Source organism: Spea bombifrons, chromosome 7 (genome assembly GCF_027358695.1).
Source record: "Spea bombifrons isolate aSpeBom1 chromosome 7, aSpeBom1.2.pri, whole genome shotgun sequence".
In the NCBI taxonomy this organism is placed as follows: domain Eukaryota; kingdom Metazoa; phylum Chordata; class Amphibia; order Anura; family Pelobatidae; genus Spea; species Spea bombifrons.
Genome location: NC_071093.1, coordinates 9,075,338 through 9,098,261, shown reverse-complemented (window position 1 = coordinate 9,098,261; position 22,924 = coordinate 9,075,338). Strand labels below are relative to the sequence as shown.

Here is a 22,924-nt window from a genome sequence, read left to right as displayed (position 1 = left end):
CCATTAAATAAGAGTAAAATGTGTCCAAGCTTTTCTCTGTATTTTGCTTGTGTTTGAGATAATAGATCACACGCACCTGATGATTTTAGGCACCTTTAAACAAATGAGAACACAAGAGCATCTAGATGTTTCCAGGAATACTAACAACAATACATATCAAAGAAGTCATATGTCTTTAACCAAGATTTATGCTTTCCATTATCCTTATCTATGACCATTAATTTCTTAATTCTAGATTAACTACGGTTTAGTTATGTCACAGTTTTGCATTGTAAGCATGTACAATACATATGGAATGGTGACAACAAAGTATTACCCATCATCCATCATCTGCCACCGCAGCCTCTATGGACTGCATCTTCTATAATGGTCTATCTGCCATCTACTGCTGCTCTGGGAAATGTACCCACAGGTAGAAGAATGGCTTTTGCTGCTGGCAAAGTATGGGTTACTGCAAAAACACCCTGATTCCTCCAGTCTCATAACAATTAACCTTTTCATATTTAATCTCCCTTATAAAATCTGCTGGTATAGCCAGGCAACGGCCCAATGACCTTAGGTGACTTGTAACCCATTAATGGGAAGAACAGTTACTTTTTGTTTTGTTTTGTATTATTTCGCTATTTAGCTGATTGCAGTTTGGGGTTAGAAGCAGAAACGACTCATTTCATTTACCCTATATGACAAAGACAAAGATGGTCTCCTACAATCAATGTGCCATTCAATAGTTCCTTATAAGAATAATTATAGGGTACAAATAATACCCCTGTAACATTTTTAGTCTATTGCATATTCTTCACTGTGGCACTAAAACAGACATAAATGTGCAAATAATGTGCAAATAAAAGTATTAGTTGTCTTTGCTGAACCAACTGCTCATTCGTTTATCAGTTTTATAATAACAGAGTAATTATTAATATTAATTACTAAATTATGGGAGTCAATTTGCAGTTAACTCATCATCTTCTGTTTTCTTCCCTAAATGATTTCAGTATATTTTAACATATGGATAATTTTGGTCAGCACAACCAACTCAGCTGAAACATTGAAAACAAATATTTATTTCACACAACTAATAAATTTAATAAATGAAACATAATCAATGTAGAAAAAAATATATTCATACCATTTTCTTATCATATGCTTTAATTGATTGATTTTTTTTTTATTGTTTTTTAATTTCTCCCTCTGGTTGGCATTCATAACTAATAGGAAAAGGAGACTTTACTTACGAATACTGTGTTAGAAGTTCCAAATTATTATTCATGTTGATTGGATGTTTCTCACCTAGTTGAAACAGCTTTTCTAATGCCTCGTAAATGAATATGATGCAGATGAGAGACGCAAATGCTTCTTCGGTAAAGCGCGTAATATAGCACACAAGGGAACTTGCGTCCGTCGCAACCAAAACAATGCACATAAAGGCGGTCCAGAGACCTATACTAGTTCGTAAGGAGAGGTACGAGAGTCCATATTCCCTACATAAAGAAACGTTATTCTATAATAATAAGGAAAAACGTCTTTAACAGGTTAACATCCAAATGAATAACACAGAAAACATATAATGTGTCGGCAGATAAGAACCATTCGGCCCATCTGGTTTGCCCATTTTCTGTATACTTCTTTAGTCCCTGGCCTTATCTTATATCTAGGATAGCCTTATACCTATTCTATGCTTGATTAAACTCCCTTACATACAAATGTAATGTAACATATAATGATTATTATTATTCTTAGTATTATCTTTTTTTATTATTAGTTGTTATATAATCAAATTATATACGTATACATTTGCTGGTTTTATGCACATTTAACAATAAGGTTTCATCAAAGAAGACAAACATCAATACGAACAATCAAATTCAATCACACAATCACATAAAAACAATGTTGGTAAAAAAAATAACTTACTTGCAAAATTTAAATAGAATTTTTTCAAACACCAACACTGGTCCTGTGCTCCCCAGAATTGTCAGAGGTTGTCCACCAAACAAGGAATATGCAATTCCTGTCATTGATGCTCCAAAAAGAGATTCTATTGCACTCTAAACAAGACACAAAATACACCCATGTGTTCTCTGTAAATACCAACCTGGTTATGAACTGTTAATGCTAAGAAAATGGTATTAGGTACAACACCTACTATACGACCCTCAGTCGCCTCTCCAAGAAGACCTCCAAAAGTGATGACAGGAGACATGCACGCACAGTAGAGAAACAGAAACGACGCTAGGCATTGTAAGCTGCAGGCATCCCTGAAGTCGCTCCAGAAAAAGGGTGCCTTTCTCTTGATATCTAATACCAGGCCCCCAAAAAATCTAAAACAAACAACAAAAAGAACAGCAGTAACTTGCCAACAGTGACACTCAACTATTGTGCTATATAACATCATATTGTAGGAGGTTTTTTTTTGTTTGTTTTTTTCAAGCAGTATTCTGTGTGATCTTAAACATGTTGTTTAAGGATGTTTTGCAATTGAAGAATTCAACCAACCTTCCAGTTCTTTGCAATTCAGGACCACTATGCCCCTCATGTTCTTCTGCGTCACCTAGAGCTGCTGTGCCATTTGGTACGCCTGGAGTTTTACGTTTCTCCTGGAAAAAAATAAAATTGGCATTCATTTCTTGATACTGAAAGCAGGAGTTGTCTATGGCTGTCGATAAACTAGGGACAACAGGACTGTGTGTGTGAAGAAAAATAAATCTAATTGCTAAACTTTTTTCGAAAGTGGGCCCTATCATCCCCAGATCAGAAGATAACGCAGCTCATTTCATAAAAGGAAGTAAGATGTCATCAACACACTTATGATCCATGACTACGACTAAGAGCCATCTCTCGGCATGAAAAGTGCAAGGTGTTCATCGATGGGGTGGAGTGGTCGAGCAACTCGGAGGCTGTCGATTCCATGTGTTGTGAGCCTATACACATATATTGGCAGCCTACTTCCAATCTGCTTTCAAGTTCACCTTAAAATCTTACATAACGCGGATATAATTTATTTTTAAACTGCACTAATGTCAAAGACAGGTGCACTTAAAGCCTAAAATGTTGGTACTGGATCAGAAACAATAACTCAGACCACAATAATCTTATTTTAGAAAGAAAAAATAAAGGAAATGGAACATAAATATGAAATGAAGTCATGCACATTTACTCACCTGTGATGGGACATTTTTTGGTGGTTCAATGCGAATTGAAGGGTCCCACTCTCCAGGTGGAAGCACTGTGACCTGATCGAGAAACTCATCTATTCCAGAGACCAAATCGTTACGATCCTTAGCTTTGTAGGCAACATCATGGAATACCTAATGTTAGATTGGTGTTAATAGAATTATCTCCAAACCATTCCAGAACATTGTTATAAGTATTGTTACCACCAAACATTGTCTCCTATTAGTTAAGTAGTGGACAGTGAAATGTGCTATGGGTGATAAACATACAACATTGTTCAACAAGCATAGCTTGGAATATGCATGGGATTTATTAACAAAAACTTAGGCTTTACAAATCCAACTCGCCAGCGAAAAATCAGTGAGCATGGAATACAATATGAGTCTAGCGGACCCTGCATAATGCTTAGAGTTTCTTAAACATCACAAAGCAGACCAAACTGTGTGTTATGTCTATCTCAGCTTTTATTGTATAAGTAACATGTTATAATGGATACTAAAGATGATAAGATACACTTTTCCTTCACATGTCTTAATTGATGAAGCCCAGAAAGTATTGAACCAGAAGGAACATGTAGCTCCAAACCCAAATATATCAATCCATTTCTAATAGATTCCATGTCTCTTGGAAACTACCCACACTTTGTGCTCATGTACAAAGTTCTTTAGCAAATAAATTATTTTTCACATTTCCAGACCAGAATATCTTTCTGCCCCCCTCCCAGGTCCTTTAACCTGTAGCAAGTAGCCTGGCGTAACTCCATAGAGTAAGGTTTAAAAGGATGTGTGTGAATGAAAGTTCATTCTCTGAACCCAAGATTAGTTTTATATTTAGCCAATTACAATAGTGGCTTCTTGTCAAAGGATCTGCAGAATATGCTGCTGAAATGCATTTGTCATTTATTATTCATTAGATATGTTCTAACCTATTAATATTTTGGAGTCTTTTAAAGGGCAAACATGATTTGCTCTCTGTAAAAGCTTACACGGAGTAAAAGACAGCCAGGGGTCAGAATACACGCACAAGCCCAGAGCATATTTTTAGGACTAATGATCTTCTGGGATTTGTTCGCATTTCAATAGATTTCTTGAAATATACGGTTGACTTACATGTAATCAAGAGCTTTGGGAGGATTATTAGCATAATGACCTACTTTCTGACAAACAACATTTCTAAAATGAGCATTTGAAAGTGGTACGGCAGGATTCAAACATCAAACAACAAGAGAGTGATTTAAACACCAGAAACATTAAAGGGACAATCATGCCATCAGGAACCAGTGTGTTGTCTATACATTTTGCCATATGAGCAGTGTATAGGTGAGAAACGTTGTTGAGTTACTACTATGGCATCTTCTTAGCACACAGCCTGGCACAAGTGTGGTTTTAGGGTTAAACCATGACCCACAATGTGTCACCAGCTAGACATTATTAATTTTAAATAATGACTGTTATGTCAAGATTTACTGCCATATGTATTGTGATCAGAGCCAGCCCTTACATCAGCCGCGATGGTTCATTGGGCATGATTTGTGGAGAAAGAGAAGCGTTTGTTCCCCACTCCGAGAAAAGACTGGAGCCATGAGGACAGCCTCTCTCTCCTTATCCTTTTGCTGAAGTGCCCTGGGAGGCCAGATTCACGGAGAAGTGGCCAAAGAAAGAAGACATGGGGTAAAGAGGACGAACACAGAAGAGGCAAGAGAAGAAGCAGAGCTTTGGAAAATGAGACAGAAACATGGAAGCATGGAGAAAAATATATAACATTAAAAAAATTAGTTCCCCAGAGATGGCTGGTTTGAGATCCACTCTTTCCTCATCCTATATCTGGTAGAGCAGGAGCTAATTATTTGCCCCAGAGGAGGTATAAAAGCTACCAATGCCTCCCCCCCCTATAACATATTTAGCCGGCTAAGGATATTAAAAATAGAATCAACGCTTCTCCCTTCCTCTATCCCTCTTAATAATAGTATGAATGGCACAAGGCATGTTTTGGGGGGAATTTTTATTGAACATAGTATAACTGCTATAAATTAGCTCAGACCGAATAACCCTGTTCACTTGATTTTTGTTATTCTGTTCCAAGAATGTTGTACTTTGTTGAGGTTGGCTTCTTCCAATGCAGTTTCCGTTACCCATCACCAATGATTAAGTGCTGAACACATGTTAGTATGCACTTTACTACCTGTTTATTGCTCTGGTTCTGCACTGACATTTTTCTGGCGTATATAAGGGATTTAGAGTTTGGATTTATTGATGTCTGGAGCTTCATCTGTGAGTGTTTCTATTATCTGTTTCTACTGAAATACACAGTGTTTTATACGCCTAAAGCTGATCAGGCCATGAGAAATGCTTGATTTCAGACCTAATCAGTAGCGGGCATACAGAAGTAGTGATTGAATGCTGGAAACAGACAATGATGGCTGTTCAGAGAAAGCATCTCGAAAATTCTGAAATAGAGATTGCTTTCTCATAATTCAAAGTTTGCCTTAAAAATCATTTTGGCTTCTTAAAAAATAAGCTGTTGTTATGGTTACAGTTTAGTGGCATGTTAAGCATTGCACTGAATGAGTAAAAGGAAAAAAGAGGAGAGGAATAAGAAGTTAACACATATTCAATACATTGGCTCGGTAGAAACTTATTGGATTCTCAGCTTAATTAGGGTTTCTGTAATAAATATGTAATCAACCGCCATGTCATCCTGAAAGCCAACTGTGTTCTGTAGGCTAAAAAAATTATACATTGTAGCCACTGTCACAAATGTAACAAATCTAGTCAGCAACATCGACTCCAGACCATCAAGCGATCCCATAAACGAAACATATTCCGTATAAAAAAATAATCTCAATCATGAACCATACAACTTACCTCGTCTGTCATCAAAGTTGCAATTGATCGGCCGATCTCATGATACTGTTGACCCTTTCCAAGCGGCCCCAGGAGAATGAACAGAAATCTGCAACAAAGTTTGGATGTAACAGGTAAACGTCTTTTGTAATTTTGTATAGAAAATACTTTTTAAACATTTACATTTACCAAGAATAGAACTATTTACCCATAATAGTCACCCAATTATAAAAAATATAATACTCCTATAATGAAAAAATATATATACAAAAATCAACTTGTCTGGAGTGCAGGGCAACCGAGTATTTCTCATAGTTTCAAAATCATAATAGATATATATGGTATGTATTTAAATAAAAAGCATGCAGATTTAATGACGTATAATTCAAAAGACGTACTTAATTTTTTAGTGTTTTTTTTTTTCCATTCAGTATTGATGTTACTTATTTAATTCAAAGATTATCCCTTATGTAGATAAAATAGAGCTGGGTTATGCCTAAAGCCCGGTTTGATACAGTTACACAGGGTAGGTTGCTGGTTTGATAATTACAGGGTTACAGAGTTATCGAATAAAGAATAAAATTAAGAGTTGGATGCTCTGTTTCATTCAAAATATTGAATAAGATTTATTTATTCTGTATTTCATTTATGGAGTCTACAGGGAAGAGCTATACCACAAGGTGTCAATAACAGATGTTTAGCTTCTAAAAAGCCATTGATTTAATTTCTGGAACAGGTGTCTCTTCTATCACTGGCTGGCTCAGCATCATAGGAGTGTAATGTACAAATTATAACAAAATGTAATAATGGTTAATTGTCATAAAAGCTGTAACTGGCAGAGCTCAGATTCATTTAGCGGTGATGCTCTGCTGAGCTCTTTAAACCATAGAAATTTCAATCTGACTTTGGCGATTACTTTCATTGGGGGCACGCAGGGGCTCGTGATGCCCGGTGAGATAGGGCTGTTTGCGGCTGTCATGCAGGGGTTAAGTGGCTGGCTGATTATGTTAAAGATACAGGACGAAGCGGACAGGATCCTGTTTGTGGGGAATTCAATGTAAAGCAGTAGACATGAAATCATGAAATCATATATCACAGTTTAGAATAAGGAAAACCTACCTGGATGGGATGGGAACTTCTGTAAGCCCGGAGAGCAAAACGGCAGGAGACAGCCTAACAAACGCAACTACCGCCCGATCTAAAAACTCCAGTTCACCAACAAGAATGTTCGAAGCTTCAGCTCCTGGAGGAATCTTTTTCATAAAATGTAAGTCAAACTAAGAAAGAGAAAGAGAGAGCTGGGGATGATGATAACTTTTCAAGATTTCATTGTCTATTAGTAATGAGAGCTCATTGAACTGGTCTTCAGACCAGGGTATTGATGAAATGCTTGCATTGGTGCTAACATTACTGTTATCCCCTTTTATTACAGCTCTGCTCAATAAACGGATCCAGTCAATGGCTCCATTTTCACCACGTTGAAACAGAACTGTTTTTATACATGGACTCTAATGCCTTTGTAGTATTTCCATTAGCGGCGGATTGTGATACTAGCGATAGGACCTTATGCAGGTGCAGCATAGATTTGAATCACTTTGTATTAAAATATACTAAATGCCGCTCGGCAGCAGTCTTCTATGTAAATGAAATGGTACATTTTATGGTACCTGTCCAGGGGTTGGGTTACTATGATGTTTAGTAGATGCCTCGGTATACTACACAGGTTGACCTGTCATTAACATCAGTTTAATCATCTAAATACAAGCCACAGTGACCACGTTCCGACGTGGATTCGTGAAACGGGCATTTTTTATATGATTCCATCAGCCATCTGTCTCAGACACCAGCACATATTCTCTGTTAACATTTATGAGATTATTCATGCAAATGCTGTTGGCATTTAACCAGAGTTTGGGAAAACGGCACTAAAGATTGCTGTATTTTGTCAAATATTTATACAACTAACATTCCAAAAAAATAAAAATAATATACATATAAAGCAGCCCAGCAAATTGATAGCTAAGTTTTAAAGACTCATTTCAATTTATGGTTTACTGTTTATAGCATTAAACAGAATTATTGCTTCATAATGCAATTCTCTTGAGTTGCTACAATAACAACTGTATGGTGACGAGCCAAAAGGTGCCATATACATATACTGTATGTACAAATGGTGCCTGAACAAACCAGCAACAAGGCTTTGGGTTTTTAATGGTCCAAAAAAAGAACATTATGTAAACCCACATGGAAGCAGGTACACTTTTATATCCCTTTGACTCAAGGGTTGATTGTGTTGTTACACCAAAGCAACCCTAATACCAAAGTAATACATCATAGGTATCAGGTATCAGCCTATTCAACTGCATGTGGAAAGGAGGAAAGCACCTTTCATTATCAGCAGTCAGAGGCAGAAGATACTTGTCTTTCACTCACCTTGGTAACATCAAGAGTGCTGTTCTCTCTGCTGACATCATTTTTGTGTTCAATACAGGAGGGAGCAGACTGCGGAGAAACAAGCTGACCTGCTAAAGAATACGAAGTACAGGGTGGCGTTACAACCCAAAATAACAACACACAAACGATGTGTCCTTAAAATATAAACGTACTCTGTCTTACCTGAGTGATTTGGGACAGAGTACAATACATAGCCAATACTTAATAATATTAAATCAGTTATGGTATTTTTTAACCTTTTATCTATGATTACGGGGTTGTTTTTTTACTTGTTCCAATGGTGCCCTTAGATGCAAGTTGACCCATGCGCAATGCATCTTCCATTTAATTTGTCACTGACATGGCATGTAATGGTCTAATAGAACATTAAAGACATTAAGTTTCCCCCTCACCACAATTAAGCTACCAAAGTCTTTTCTGGGTAAACTGAACTCTATGATTAGATGCCTACCACCAAAGGCATACTGAGCCCAGAATATGCCTTACATATGGAGTATAACAGAACAGATTATACTTGAATGGTTTTGCCTTCCACTAGGTTTGACATCATTTAATACATTGAGAGATTTCACCAACTCCTAGGACAAAAAAATGGGGTTTATGTAATTTTAAAGTTGTTAAAATTATTGCAATCGCCAAAAAGGCCAATTACATCTTTGTCGATTGGTCCCCTTTTACCATTTAAAATGATAATCAATCTTTATAAATGAACCCCTAGTATGACACATAAAAGAACACAGGGATATTAAAGGGAACCATTGTGACATTTAATGCAAGTATGTACGATGCAGGACCTCAAAACCCAATACCAGAGTGAAACCGTAGCAAGGACCTTTCCGGAAAATAGAGAAGGGTGGTTTGTGTCTCAATCAAAGATACCTTATGGTTGAACGTCATGCATTAGCAAACGATAAGCGGCACCTCTACTTTCCTTGGGACATCAGGATGGTAACACTATAGGCAAAAGGTGATAACTGTAGGAAGGCAATCCACTGGATTGGGACAAGAATAGAATACCAGACAATGGAATAGACAATGACAAAGACAAGCAGAGGTCTGGGTACAAAGCTCAGGATCAGAATAGAAAACAAGCCGAAGGTTCATACATAGGATCAGCAATTTAAGATGGATAATTTGGCATCAGGATCAAGCCAAAGGACATGCACTATTTATCAGATCAGGAAAAAAGGCACAGAGACTCAGCTATCACAACATATAACAGGCAAGGCTCAAAAGAAATGAGCAAGTTTAAACAGCCCTCAAAAGTGTACGCTCGCCCTCCGGGAGAATAGAGATATGGAGACAAAGCAATAAAGAGATGTCCCTAAAATGATTCCCCACGCATGCACAAAGGATAGCTATGATTGGCTGCTCTTAGTGATGTAGTGCTCGGGCGGACACGTTGGAGTCCATCCGAGAAAAACGGGCTCCAAAAAGATGGAGTCAAAAAGATCAATCACCTTATCCTTTGGGTAATTACGTTTCCTGCTGAAAAGCAAGACTAACTTTGTGCAACATTTTATTACTTTTATTGCACTGTTAAATGTTATGCTTTGTTATGTAATCTAGATTACTCCGGGAGAAAGATTTTGAGAAAAGAAAGAAAAGGTATAAAGTACAGAGGGATATTTTCTTTTAGAACAGCGTGTACAATGTCCATCTCCCCTGGATAATAATAATTAGTAATAATCAATGTGTAATCTGAAATGTTAGTTTAAAAATATATAATTTTTTCTAGGTCAGGTTTTTGTGGGGATGAATTAGGAATATCTTTCCATAAGGAAATTATATTTTGGGTGCATTTTAAATCGCAGTATAGATGCAGAAACACATCCTGGTTTGAAGTGAATAAACATGCTCCCAAAATTTTAGCAAGTCCTTTTCCACATATTGCTTGTGTACTACAGTTTGTAGAACCATCTGTTATGTTATATGTGATAACATTTTCATGTACAAGGTACTCGTGATTAACCAAATATGTCATTAGAAAACATTCTAAATAAATAAATAAAGCATACGGAAATTAAAGAGAACCATAAAATTTATGTATTCAAAGCTGGGGATACCCAACTGCACAATTTTATTGACATGTAGTTCTAAAGATGCTTCAGAAGCCACGTGTTCATGGGAGGTATGGAGCATCAACAGATAACTAGGGTCTTTAAGTCAAGGGTCTTTAAGTCAAGGGTCTTTACATCAAGAACTTAGAGAGGCTTGATACTTTTAGGGGGGGCACTGAGGCACTGCTTTGTTACCTCTTGTTAGAAGTAGTTGACGCTCACTGTTTTATAAGAAGATATGAGCACAAGAGAGTAATTGACGGAAAGTCATTCATAATTGGAGGTTGTGCCTCACTTAACTGATCTAAAATTGTGCAGGATCACAAAAAAACACAAATTAACCTTGAACTCAAGCATTGTGGATTTTGTTTTTTACACTACCTCGAAAAACTTCAATGGACTTTTAGAGAGGCCAAAGGTAAGAGATGAGGGAGGAACAGAGATGAGATGAGCCTGTTAGAAATACATACAACAGAGTGAAACAGAAGGATGAATGAGAAAACATACAGTACGTTGCACAAGGACCTTATTTACCAATGCATGCAATTCAACTATATAAAAAGGTTTTATTTTTTAAAGAAAAGGGTAGGTATGGGTCTGTATGGTAACACCATTGGTAAAGCAGAGAACTGCAAAGTAGTTCTGCTTGGGTCACCGTTCCCACCGGACAAACATGCTTAAATCTAGACATTTCCAACATCAAACAAGCAGAATTAGAGAAAATGTTAGACAACAGACATGATGTTGATTAAAGAAATACATGAAAATCCTGGAATTCGAGGATTTCAACAAATGGGAAAAAAACATGGAGAAGACATTAGATGATTTGTAAGATAATTACGTGAGGATTCCCCGCATACCTTTTATACCCAAGAATATATTTCCGCTCCATATACATCTATTTTAATAACAAATAAATGAAGTCCATCAGAATCTGTGCAGAATATTGTGCTATTTATCTGTAATTTCAAACAATAGTCCCCGACTAAAAACAGATTCCCTATCAGGCTTGAATTTTCAGTATGATGTGTATCAGCCACTAGATGGCAAAATGAAACCTTTGTAGATATTAATAGTTTCACAACTAAAAGAAGAATTTTTTATTTTTTTTTAAATATAATATATTTGACCTGTAATATTAGGTTCAAGCAGAGTGACACTAAAAAAAATATTTAAAAAAATTGCCAAATTTCTTAAAAAGCATCGTATGTTGTATCAAAAAATTTAGAACCTTGGCAGCATTTAATGGCACATTACAGAGAAAAACAACTCTCGTAAGATATCAGCCACAAAGGCAGGCGACAATCAGACCACTCAAGGGAACTAACAACCACAAATATACATTTTAGCCTTCACAGACCTTGTCACCGAAGAACAAGCGGTAGCCCTCAGATGCAAATGAGCAAGGAGATCCACATCTGAACTCAACATAATACTTAGAGAGCCCCAAGAGATTCACCAAAGGGAAAAATTGTTTATAAAGAGGTATGGGACCAACTCATACAAAGTGGGTGGAATCAGACCGACAAGTCAATGGATATGTTTTCCCTGTAATAGCAAAAGTGAGCTAGACCTTGAGGTTCTCCTGAGTGGGGATGTAAAATAGGGCAGGCTATTGGGTTGCTGTTTGTGCTCAGTTAAGTTGGTTTAATACCTGTTTGTATGCGACTTCTCCCTATAGGGAGTTGTTGGGCTTCACCCCAAGTGTTAGTCCAAATGAGGACATCCTTGCTCACCTGTGGTTAGAATGGCATTAACTACATGCTCTATAAATGTCAAATATACTTCTGGGGTTGTTGGTTTTCTTGGACAGAGGAAGTTCTTCTTGCATTACAGTTCTAGATTGCCCTTGGGAGTGGGATCAGACTGATCTGTAAACCGATGTTCTTCTGCAATGGCACTAGTGAGTTGTCCTTGGTTGAGTTGGTCTCATGTAATCTTTTACATAGTTTAAAGCAATGTGCCCATCTTAGATATGTTGGTGCCCTCTAAATTAGTGATAACAGTATCAGTGTCCATGGGCAGCGTATACACTGAGGTAAACTGGTAAGACATTGACAATCTGTAAAAAAAGGGCGCATACACGGCTTCACCTGGCTGTGAAAGAAAAGTAATTCTTTGGATTTCTGTAAACCAGGTATATTCTAGGTATGAAAATATATAAATTATGTACTTGATGTACACAAAAGGTTTTCAGCTCCAGTCATAAAGTGTATAGCTATTGTGGATGCATTTAGGTATGGCAACTTCGCCTAATTTACTAGGCAAATTCATTCTTACTGCCATGTGGGGAAAAAAGATCTTGTTTTGTCTTAATAACCCAGTGGGATCAACTGACTACTTATGTTTTATGGACCTCACTAGCATAAGCAGCACTTTGTTTGCATTGTTATAAATCATCCCCTCTGTGTTGAGTTGAGATAAACATAGACTACTGGAACCATGTAAAACAAGACTTAGTACTTCACAATGCTACACTACATTACATTATACGTATGTATACAATAATAAATGGTTTGTTTTTCATGTAACTTGCCCGTTTAAGTAATTCTTTTCAGGATGTTCTCTGAGAGAATGAGTGGTTTAGGACAACCATTGGTGTGTACTAGATTTTTAGCTAAAGGTGATACCTTCAGGATCTTAGAGGTCTCTTTCTTCCATCTAAAGAAGAAACCTACAAGGTCTCAAAAGCACACGTTACGCTACATCTTTTTTTTTCATTGGGCAAGTAAAAAAGTGAAAAGTTTTATTAAAGGCTCCATGGTATCTCATTTTCTTTAATGAGATATACATAAGTCTAAGAGCTGTGCTGATGGAGGCTACATCTTCTGCTCTCCACTAAAACTGTACGAACAATGAGATTTTCTTGCATACAGCTGTATCTCTGAACTCTCTAAATGACCTCATAACGACATACTTCAAATAATCAATCCTCTTTAAATATATTACTCACAGAAACAATATAATACATTTGTTAATTTCCTAGTTTAGTATATGGTTAACTTGTGGTAACTTAAATGACTTGATTTGTACCCCAACTCATTGATATTCAAGTTGAGTAGAATTTAGACAAACAGCAAAGCAAGGGATCAGCGCACACCCATCAATATACGTGGTTTTAAATAGTATTTGCAAAATCAAACGTACCATTCTTATCCATAGAATGAGGTTCTGATTGTTTCTTGCCAATGTCAGCAAAGGAACGTACTATTGGAATCCGGTTACTTAGCTTCTTCTGATTTTGATGATGGTGCTGTTTTAATAACGCTTCATGAACTCTTTGACGAACGTCTTCACTCAGCTGTCCTGAAGCTACTTGCTGATCAAGAATCATATCTGTTAAACAAAATAATAATTAAATAATATGTATATTTAATTTCTTGCAGAAGTGTTATGGATGAAATGTATGTATCATTTTGAAGCGAAACACATTATGTTTCATGTATGAACGACACCTCTAGGTTAATACTCATGATTAAATTGCTGATTGGTCAAGAGTTAGCAGTTTGCAGTAGAAGTGCATTTTCTAAACAAACCTCATTGGGTTTTTCTGGAATTCAAAAACAATACAACAAGGAGTTTCCAAAGATGCCAGATTTAGGGTATATTTATGTTGGGCACTGTAGTAGGGCACCACCACCCTGGCTACCATTCTTACTGCTGAGCATTGGCATATGACATCATAGCTCAGCGCTCTGCTCAGAGCGACAGCATGCTGTGGAGGCTGTGCCAACAAGGCTCAGTTCTTCACAGTGTAAATAGGCTGGGTGTTGAATCACCCTTGTAAACTGCCCATTGAGTGGTAGTTCACATGGGCGCTTGATCACCCAATAGTAAATGTGTTGGCATATGATGTCATATGTTAGCATTGTGCATTGATCAAGGATGTGGTAGTGAGTGATAAGCAGTGGGACTGTGAGGAGCTTCTAAAGACAGGGCATGAGGCAGAGTCCAGCTTCTCCATGATGAAGAATGGTTCTGCCATCACCAAAATAAATATGCATTATAAAGGGACAACCCAGTGAGTTTTCAAGTAAGAAGGGCTATTGGTCCCCAATATGCAAAGTTAGACTTCTGAGATCATTTCTCTGTGTTAACACTACAGTAAGTGGGGGAACTTTGCCCTTCTTGCATGAGAAGATCACCCGGGTTGGCGTGTTTTAATCCATGCTTAGGTCAGTTTGCTAAAATGTTTCATCTTGCCTCAATCTACAGCTTATGATTTAGGCAAACCTCACAGATTGTCTACAGATAGATATTAGGGACTTTTTTGATGTCTACAAATTGCCGCACGTTTCTCAATATAGTTAAAAACATCCTTGGATTGTTTCCAAGTAAAATAAACTAGTTTTGGTGAGTAGAAACTATTTGAATGCCTTTATACATATATAGTTTGGGCATATTAGCAAAAGTTTAATTTGTTTTCATCATAACTTTAGAAATTCCAGAAATTTACTGCTTTACAATTTTTATAGACTACTCTACCTGTTGAGGATGACAGTTCCTCAATGAAGATGAACAGCCATTAATCCCAATTAATAAGTGACATCATTCACTTCATAGTAACTTTAACCCATTTTAATCAGCTAGAAGATGTGTCTTATTTTCAGTGTCCTGTATTCATTGTATTTCAGTGTTTGGTGTAATGGAATAAAAGGGAAAATGAGATAATATTTGTGCATGTCTGAAAAAATACTAATTTCTTCGATTTCATTGAATAGACCTCCGTATTTCAATATGTCACGCCATCTGGGTTTCTTTCTCAGTTATAGAGGCGTTATTGGATAGCAATTAGCAAAAATTAATGATCTCTGTTTGACACATAATTAATCTCGTTGGGAATATGAAACCCTTCATCCGCAGAATTTGAAATGGCATCTGGGATTTTGAAATGTAAAAAATACAGCTACATACAGAAAAAAAAACATCTGTTGGTTTTTATTTGACATAAAACAAAAGTAGACATCTCCTTCACAGGATTGTTAATAAAGCACAATTTACTCTATTCTTGTCTTGGTAAAAAGCTATAATTTTAAACAAAAGCTCTTTTCTCCCCACACACTTTTTCAAGATGTCACGCTAAAGAACCATTGTTCTGTTTATCCTTGGTAAGCATATTGTTTAACACGTTTTTTTAAAAAAAGGAAAAAAGTAATGTTTATTACTGAGTGTGAAAAGAAAATCATCATGAGTACTGCTTTCAATGTGATTATTTTTGAAGCATTTGGATCAAAAGTCAGGGACTATCTTTTTATGACAAACAAGCTCTGATCTGTGGACAATGGTGGCAGAATTAGCATATCAATGGCTTTCTTCTCTCAATGTTATCTCTCCTTGATCTTTTAAGGAACAGCAACTTAACAAAAGGGGATTCTTATGGGGATTCTTAAAAGGGGACCTCAGCAAATATATTGCAAATAGACCCTAAAGAAAAAGATCTAACAGGCCTATTTGAACACAAGTGATTAGAGCCGAATGGAAAGTACAAATTTGAAGATCTACTGGAGAATTCTCAAAAATTCCACAAAATTCCTGCTTGCATTTACTAAAAAATGAGGAATTCAATATCAGTTACTATGTATCCCTGTACAATACCTGCAATTTCTTCCAAGGTATTAGCTCTCATGTCCAGTAGAACGGTACCATGCAGGATACAGCTTCTTAATTCAAACAAGCTATGAAGTGACAACGTGGCAACGTACGGTTTGCTCCACCTTTCTCCACCATCTTCAACGTCTTCTTCAAACTTCAGCCATCTTACCAAACAAGAAAGGATTAGGTATACGTATAATCTTGAACGGTCAATCCCTGTTACTATGCAATTATATTGATTTACACTGGCTATTATTCCAATTTAACCGAACAAACACTGGAATACACAGAAACATGGATCATTTGTGTACAATATGGGTTACTATATAAAATTAGTGAGCTACTGGGATGTTGAACTCCTACTGGAAAAAAATATATACAGTGGCAAGAAAAAGAAAATAAACCCTATGGAAAATAAACCCTATGGAATTACCCATCTGATCTGATCACAAGTACGGACAAACTCAATGTGCTAATAACACAGAAACAACATTTCCTTCATGTCTTTATTCTTGATTATTCTTGATTATAGGTCTTCTGAGATTTCTTTTTTTGTGAGGCATGGTTCTCATCAACAGAGGCTTCTTGAGAAAAGCTCAATATAACTAAAAAATGTGGGTTTTGTATGTCAAAGTAGCTCCAAAAACACCCCTCCAATCCTGTTTGATTGATTGGACTCCAGGTCTGCTAACCTGTGACTCCAATTAGCTTTTGTTGTGGTTCACATACTTTTTCCAACCCACACTGTGAATGTTCAAATTATGTATTTAATAAAGACAAGGACAATACAACAATCTGTGTGTTATTGGTTAAAACAGATATTTATTATTATTATTATTATTAATAATAATTATTATTAATATTATTATGACTTAGATGAAGATCATGTCATATTTCAAGATCAAGGTATAAATAAATGCTGGTAAATTCCAAAGGTTTTACTTACTTTTTGTTCCCACTGTATATAATAGATGCTTTTAAATTCCTTAAACGTATACATATCAAGAGATGTAGACAGGCCATTCTTTTAAAGGGCCTCTTTTCCATAAGTAATATATTTCTTAGTACACAGGCGTGTTCTGGATGCCAGTCTATAGATAATCTCCTTAGAGCTTTCAAGTGCCAGGTAATTGTATTTCACGCTGGCATAAACAGGTTTAAATGGTACCATAGAAAATTTTTCTAATCCAGTTGAAGTTTCATGTTTAAAATATATGCTTTCCAGAGCACAGACTGAATAGTAGATTTGCTGTATTACTGATCTTTTCATCTGCAAGAGGGATCATTTTAAAAGGACAGCATCTCCAGCTAGTAATTGTGGAACTCACCTTGCCATCTCTCTCCATTCGGCGTCATCCCCTTCACGTAGGCAAATTTCATCCAGCTCTGTGAAAAGATCATGCGGAATGTGTTCTTCATCATCATCCTCTGTTCCCAGAATGAATTGCACTCTTTGGGACGGAGTGTCTGGAAAGAAATTCAATAATTTAACACAATGAGAATTCATTGCTAATGCATTTTTGTTAATACCTTTGGAGGAGCAACATAGTAGTTGGTCTGCAGAGTAATACCTCCCCATTTATAGCACGTATTAGACTTTTCTCTGACTGTATTAACACGCCAAATTAACAGTGTCATGTGACTATTGAAATTATTCCTTAATCTACAGCAGTGCTGAAGTTAAGTAAGATCCCGTCACGTGGACAACATGCAATGTAAGTCTCCATTTTTTTTTTTTTCAATTAAATTATTATTATTTCAATTATTAAAAAATGATAACAGAACATCAAAGCTCACCGTATGTAGGAGATTCTCGACCATCTTCTAACCCTGAGTCACGCTCCCTGTCTCTTTTTCTGTGTTTGTGTCCACGATGCCTGTGACGCCGATGACTTTTTCTCCCCCCAAGAGGTACATGTACTCCAATGAACAGTGTCCGATGACCTACAGAAATATGATAATAAACCAAGTGAAGATTCTTACTGGTTTTCACATATATACTAGATCCAACTGGCCTTGATTGCAACCAGGGTTCGCATAAATGAGTGATAGTGGATATTTTATTTCACCCCATGAATAACAGTAAGCAATTAATATTAAGTGCACACTCTTATGAACAAGACAAAAGAAACATAATAACAAACAATGTATAACCCAGGACTAATTAATACACCAACTACCCTTCTTGTGTGTCTAAAAAAATCAGATTTAGCTAATGCTTACTAAATGAGCTACATTTAGCTACATTTTAGCTTTCCCCTGTGGAACAATATAATGATCAGATTGTTCTGTTTAATGAACAGTAGCAACTTCGACAAGACTCTTTTCATCACCGACAATTGACATGCTACTTGTCGGAAGATGTGAACTTAGTCAAAGCAGAGAATCTTATGGAAAACAATTTGATACACAATGTTCTGCTCATAATAGAAAATTGACCATGCCGCAGAAGAGGGTCTCAAGAAATGACAGGAGAGTGACGGCTGACAGATGAGACAACAGAGAGGGAGACAGATTAGGCAAAAGAGAGGAGAAAGACCGATTACTAGATTACTTTTTGCTTAATAAAAAAGAAATACAGCATATCGGTCCAAGAGACCTCTAATGTCTCATCAGCTCATGGAAGTCTACACCTTTTTTATGCTGGCCCAAAAATTAATCTTCCGTCATTGAGGGCATGCTTTTAAGATTTTGGCATGGGCAGGTGAGATTTTGTCCCTTCATGGCCACCTTCCCATACCTTAAGGTTGAAAAGGAAGGAAAAAGATAGATGGGCAGACAGATAGACTGGAGTCGAAAGTAGGCAATTTTAGAGAAATAAACCAATATAAACCTGTTTGTTTATCTAAATCCAGATATGCTCATTTCTAGATCTATATTATATCCACGTCATTTACCAATGTCTTCTAGATAATGATGTCCAAATACACCTATGTGTCACCAGACTAAGTATATATTACATTAACACACAATGTCACCTTCAGAAACTGTTGTACAGAGAGATTTTGATGGTGTAATACATTTCTGGGATAGCTGTTGAAAACAACAGTATATTGTTAATTTAATTCTACCGACAGAAAAAATAAGAAGCTTTTTATGGTTTTACTACAAAGTATTACAACACAAAATCATAAGCTTGTAAGAATAAAATAACTGAACGTGCAATAAAGTTAGAGGTTTTTTTAATTTTGCTTGGATTATGTTGCATTTAACTTCAAAAAAACATATTGAGCAAATATGTGTATTGGTCATTCCTTTTCAACATAGATTAATATTCATCAAACGGTATTTGAACGCGTTGCCCCAAACAGAGCACATAATGAATCCAGTATTGCCCTAAATAGCAGAGGAATCTTGAAATCAGCCCTGTGCAAGCTGACCGCCAGTCCAAATGACTTAATAAAAGGAATCTCCCAAGAGAAGGACACTTTGAAAAAAACTAATGCTTCATAAAGTGTATTCACGTCAACATTGCTCTGCTAACAAGAAACGCCTCATCTCCCTTCAAGTCCCTTCGAAAAACTACCAGGCTGATAAATCTAAAAACTTGAATCCTATCATCTACTGATATTTTTACTTTTCTATTATTTTTACCAGATGTATGTTTCACCCTCCATCAGTAAGATGTGGTTGGTATTCCTCTAGGTACAAGTAGACAAGAAGACCCACATTTGGACTCCCCTTTACACTTGGGGTGGATCTTAGAAGATCCCCAAAGGGTAAAATCACATATTAAAAAGTCTTAGAACAACTCAAGAATGCATAGCAATTGTCGCCTGTGCAAACTTTTTGATATATGTAATTTTACCTTGGAAGATCTTTTGGAGTCCATGCCAGGTGTAAAGGTGAGTCAAGACATAGACCTACATGCTCACTTGTGCCTAGAGGGACACCAACTAATGAGGCACGGGAAAGCTGTAATGTAAATCTGGGGTTGTTGGTTCCCCTGTACAAGATTTGCCTTCTGATTTTGCTCTGGGCTGCGATTGTGAGTAGGATTAGACTGATATGTCAATGGAGATTTTTCCTGTATAATGGCACAAATGAGCTGAAACCTGAGATGTTCTTGAGCAAAAAAGCACTGTAGGACAGGGTATGAAGCAGCTGTCTGTCCCCTGTTGAGTTGTTCTTTGGGATCTCTTGGAGCCTACCTCAAGAGTAAAGGGAAGTCCAGATAAGGACCTCTTTGCTTACTTAGACCCCACTGACAAGGTGCACGAAGGCCAAAATGTACATTTGGAGTTGTTGGTTCCTTTGTGTGAAGGCAGGATCAGACTGATATTTGGATAGAGGTTTTTCATCCATACTGGCATAAGGGAGCTAAAACTAGATATGGTCCTTTCAGTTCTTGGTTGAGTTGTTCTCAAACTTTTTGGTGTGCTATTTTAATGTATGTGGATTATTTTATTTGTGTATGTTGTGTTTCTTGCACTTTACATGTGTTGTGTATTTTTTTTTATCAAAATAAAAATTAAGCATCTTTAGCAAAATGAGGAAATATATTAGGTTACAAATTTAGATGTATAGTCAGTATAACAATCCCTTTTTAATTCAACCAAATGGATCTTGCACAGTCTTTCCCGAATAAAGTAATGTAGTTCAAAATACCTTATTAGGTTATATAAATACCTTTTCGCAACATGGTTATAGATTAAAACTTGTTTTCTTACATCAGCTTATTTGGCTTGTGCATTTACCTAAATGAATTAAATCCAACAGCTTCCCTTAGCCTATAAAGTTAATTTGGTTGAGTTGTCACATCTCAGATTAAAGCATATACTGGATGTAGCTGTAAATTCATTTAACTTGTAGTGTTACAACTACCTTTAGGTTTTTAAATTATTCATATATATAGTTTATGACTCGGATATTCACTAAAGCCAAATCAGTTTTTCCTAGATTCAAGCCTTCAAGCAGTAATAGGAAGCAGTTTAAATTGTATTTTTATATACGGTATCTCTCAGGATAAGGGATGTGAAATGTTTGTATTTCCCCTTAATATAAGCGAGTGTAATGCATTTTCCAACTGAAGCGTATAAAAGCTGCTCAGTTCGCTAAGGTTTAAGATTGTTGTCACTGGAATTGTCAAAGTGAGCTCCAGGGTTTTTCTTGGTCTGAATGGTGGGGTTTGGCATGCTGGCTGCCACCACCTTAGGTTCAGGTAAACCCCCCCTGGGGGAAGCCCAGTGATTTCCTGTGGTTCAACAATTTTGCCACATTCCCCCTGATAGACCCCAACCTCCTGCCGGCACTTTGAATGGGAAGGGGCAAAAATCTTTATGGCATCAAAGCACTGCTAGCAAGGTGAGCCAAGGACCTTAGGCTTCTTGCTGACCTGCTGGCTGGAGAGGGTTGGGAAGAAGACTCACAGAACACACCCTTAGTTATCTCCTTTTTTTTAATTGGAGCACTGTACACCAGGCCCCCCCAAAAATCAAAATGGATCAAGTTCCCATCAAATTAGAACCAAACCTAAGCTGATTTGTATTTTACAACTGAAGTTGTTGCCCATTATGTTTGTTGGTTGAGTTGATTGTTAGTGGTTAAGTTATCATGTAAGTCTGTCTCTCAGTTCATCAGTAGTGATGATGTATGGTAGCCTTACTGAGTTTAATACAGTTCTGCCCCTCTTGGGCACTGTGTGTCCTTATGACATTAAGAGTGCTTAAGAGTAATGACATCAGTTGTGGAGGGGATGGCAAGGGGTGCAGCACCAAAGATGTATACGTCACTGGGTCAAGGCTTAGAGTGAAGATAGGATGGTCCATGGCATGGTGGTCTACTGCTTTCTGGTCCCTTCCTCCCCTGTCAGTATGCCAGCCCAAAAATCTTATCTTGGCTGGGATAGCATGTCTTAAATAAAGTGATGCTCTTTTTAATAGAGAAAACATTTCAATCTTTTAACACAATACATGTTTAGATTTCCCTCAAGAAATTGAAATGGCTCGAGACGATGCCTTTAAGATTTTAAGAAGAAGCAGGTGGTGTTAATTATTTGTTATCGCTTCACCCGCACAAAACCATGTTCTGCACAGATAATGATGATGGTGAAGTGGTGCTACAGACACACTGTATGTTATGTGGGTGTTCTAATGGAACAAGAGTTCTACAGTTAAGTGCACTCCATATACACAATAACATGAGTTCAAAATAATTGCAGATAATCTGTGGATTTCAAAATGTTAATTATACCCTTTATGGATTCAGAGTTGCCGATCAGCATAACACAGATGAATTATAGTCGTGTACATGTCTACACATTTAGAAGTTATAGTTATAATTTAAGACATTACATTTGTGTAAGCTAACATACATGAGTCAGAATAACATGCGCTGTGGCATTGTGCCCCTTCACAAACATTCTATACTTTTTTAGATCACTTTAGCCTTTCCAGAAATAAATTATTACCCACACAACATTTTAAAGCCTATGTTTCATTTCTATAGTTCAGCCTCTTCAGAACGTCCCTCTGTGGTCCACCTGATATAGTGAGCATTTTTTGTGGAACAATGAATTAAAAACTACTAAATGTACCTTGGTTGGCATGATGTGACTATATATGGCAAGCAAAAGTGTATATATCATAACTTTGGTTTCACCAAAATGTTTCTGAAGACGGCGCTGCAAAGCAATCGTTGGCTGCTACTATAAAACGTACACTAAAATGTTAACAATACTTGTATTTTTCTTTATACAAATGTTGGCCCATAGCTTTCATCTAGTTTTTCTATTCCTTCAAGACAAAGCTTAAATTCTGGCACTTAGATTGAGTCAACAATTATGTGGAATTCTGTACAAGCTCA

The 22,924-nt window shown here is 36.8% G+C and overlaps 1 protein-coding gene across 3 annotated transcripts in view; it reads right to left on the bottom strand.

The window, feature by feature from the left end:
* SLC4A10 (solute carrier family 4 member 10) overlaps nt 1-22,924 on the bottom strand; it is a 65,275-nt gene that overhangs the window by 17,018 nt on the left and 25,333 nt on the right. For all 3 annotated transcript variants that reach the window (XM_053471027.1, XM_053471029.1, XM_053471028.1), the window contains exons 3-14: nt 17,918-18,064; nt 17,449-17,587; nt 16,124-16,284; nt 13,676-13,864; nt 8,448-8,539; nt 7,134-7,291; nt 6,036-6,123; nt 3,159-3,305; nt 2,494-2,594; nt 2,144-2,318; nt 1,912-2,045; nt 1,233-1,478 (exon numbers count right to left, since the gene is read on the bottom strand). In XM_053471027.1, coding sequence (XP_053327002.1) covers nt 1,233-1,478; nt 1,912-2,045; nt 2,144-2,318; nt 2,494-2,594; nt 3,159-3,305; nt 6,036-6,123; nt 7,134-7,291; nt 8,448-8,539; nt 13,676-13,864; nt 16,124-16,284; nt 17,449-17,587; nt 17,918-18,064 — 1,777 coding nt within the window. The remainder of the gene's footprint in view (nt 1-1,232; nt 1,479-1,911; nt 2,046-2,143; nt 2,319-2,493; nt 2,595-3,158; nt 3,306-6,035; nt 6,124-7,133; nt 7,292-8,447; nt 8,540-13,675; nt 13,865-16,123; nt 16,285-17,448; nt 17,588-17,917; nt 18,065-22,924) is intronic.